Source organism: Choloepus didactylus, chromosome 19, assembly GCF_015220235.1.
Source record: "Choloepus didactylus isolate mChoDid1 chromosome 19, mChoDid1.pri, whole genome shotgun sequence".
Classification (NCBI taxonomy): domain Eukaryota; kingdom Metazoa; phylum Chordata; class Mammalia; order Pilosa; family Megalonychidae; genus Choloepus; species Choloepus didactylus.
In genome coordinates, this window is record NC_051325.1 from 65,310,544 (window position 1) to 65,312,018 (window position 1,475).

The following is a 1,475-nucleotide window of genomic DNA, read 5'->3' on the forward strand; positions in this document are numbered from 1 at the left end:
TCCTGGCCCAGCCTTCCTGCGCCCGCGGGCACGGTCCTTTTGCAAACGACAGAGGCGGGGCGGGTCCGGCGCTCGGCCGCGGGGTCTCCAGGCTCGCGGGGTCGTCGGAGGAAGCGGGGCCGGGGGGTGCGCGTCCGCGGAACTCGCCCAGCCACGGCGCCGTCCTGCAGGCTTGGCACGAGACCGATCCGAGCCGAGACGCGCGCCCCAACGGCAGGGCCACAACCGGCCAGGCACGGCCACGCCCTGTCCCTGCGCTCCGCGCGCCCCAGGCCCCGCTGCGGTCTCCTTTTTTGGGGTGTGGCAGCGGCCAGAGAACCAGAGTTGGCACCTCGCCTGCGATGGCTCCTAAGTAAAGCTCAGGGGGGAGTGGGGAGGGTCCCCAGAGGGCATGCCCAGCCTCTGGCTTAATCGCGTGCCTCATGGCCCCAAACTACTCAGCGCGCTCGGGCTGGAAGCGTTCGGCGGGGTTCCGTCCAGGCGTCTCCAGGCAGGGCCGGGGTGACACAGTCACCAGTGGTGAGAAGCAGGGCGCGTCCGGAGGGAGAGGGCGCCCGGAGCCCTCAGGCTTTCTCGTTACAGTGTTTGCACAGCGCCGAGGGCGTCCCGGAGAAGGCAGAGCCCTTGTCGCGGCAGAGCCCCAGCGTGGCACCCGTCGAGAAAGGGTACAGGGCGGCCTGGCCGAAGGGCGTCAGAGGAGCGGCAGCCACCGGCGCGGCCAGGCCCTGGCCCTGGTTGAGATAGGCCACGAGGCGCCGCATCTCGTCCAGGGCCTGCGCCTGCATAAGGATGTAGTTCTTGGCGAGCAGCAGCGTGGCGATCTTGGAGAGCTTGCGCACCGACGGGCTGTGCGCGTAGGGGATGACGGCGCGCAGCCCGTCCAGCGCGTCGTTCAGGTCGTGCATTCGCCGCCGCTCGCGCGCGTTGATGCTGAGCCGCAGCGAGCGCTGTTCCCGGGGCCGCCGCCTCCCGGCCCCCGCGCCGCCCGGCCCGCGCCGCCGCCGCCGCTGCTCGAAGGCGTCGTCCTCGTCGCCGCTCTGCTCGCCGCTGCTCTCGGCCGCCGCGGCCGGGGCGCAGGGCGCGGGCACCGCGGGGAGGTCGCCGCCCGGGGGGCCATAGCCGCGGGCCGCCTCGGCCTCTCGGGCCGCCCCGTAGGCGATGCTGGCCGCCGCCGCGTAGCCGCGGCTCAGCGCCAGGTACGCGTCCCCCGACAGCGACTTGAGCTCGTCCATGGCCGCGCCGCCTGGACCCGAGGGCTCGTCGGGCGGGCGGGCGCTCCTGCGGCCGGGCCGCTGCTAATGTCGTGCCCCGGCCCGACCGGAGCGCGCGGAAGAGAGATGGCCCTGCCGGTCCGGCCGGGGGTGTGTGGGTCGCGAGCCTCCGCGCGCGGGTCCTCCCCGACCTCCCGCCCCGCCCCTCGGGCTCCTCCTCCTCCCGCCGCCCCCCCCTCCTCCCCCTCCTCTGCCGCACACAGT

The 1,475-nt window shown here is 74.5% G+C and overlaps 1 protein-coding gene across 1 annotated transcript; it reads right to left on the minus strand.

The window, feature by feature from the left end:
• Positions 1 to 341: 341 nt before the first annotated feature.
• BHLHE23 (basic helix-loop-helix family member e23) lies at positions 342 to 1,265 on the minus strand. The gene has a single exon (XM_037812052.1). The coding sequence runs from the start codon at positions 1,230 to 1,232 to the stop codon at positions 564 to 566; it is 669 nt and encodes a 222-aa protein (XP_037667980.1). The 5' UTR covers positions 1,233 to 1,265; the 3' UTR covers positions 342 to 563.
• Between the last annotated feature and the right edge of the window lie 210 nt (positions 1,266 to 1,475).

Excerpts from the sequence above, each read along its gene's own strand:
- BHLHE23 (XM_037812052.1), bottom strand. The coding sequence starts at position 1,232 with ATGGACGAGCTCAAGTCGCTGTCGGGGGACGCGTACCTGGCGCTGAGC.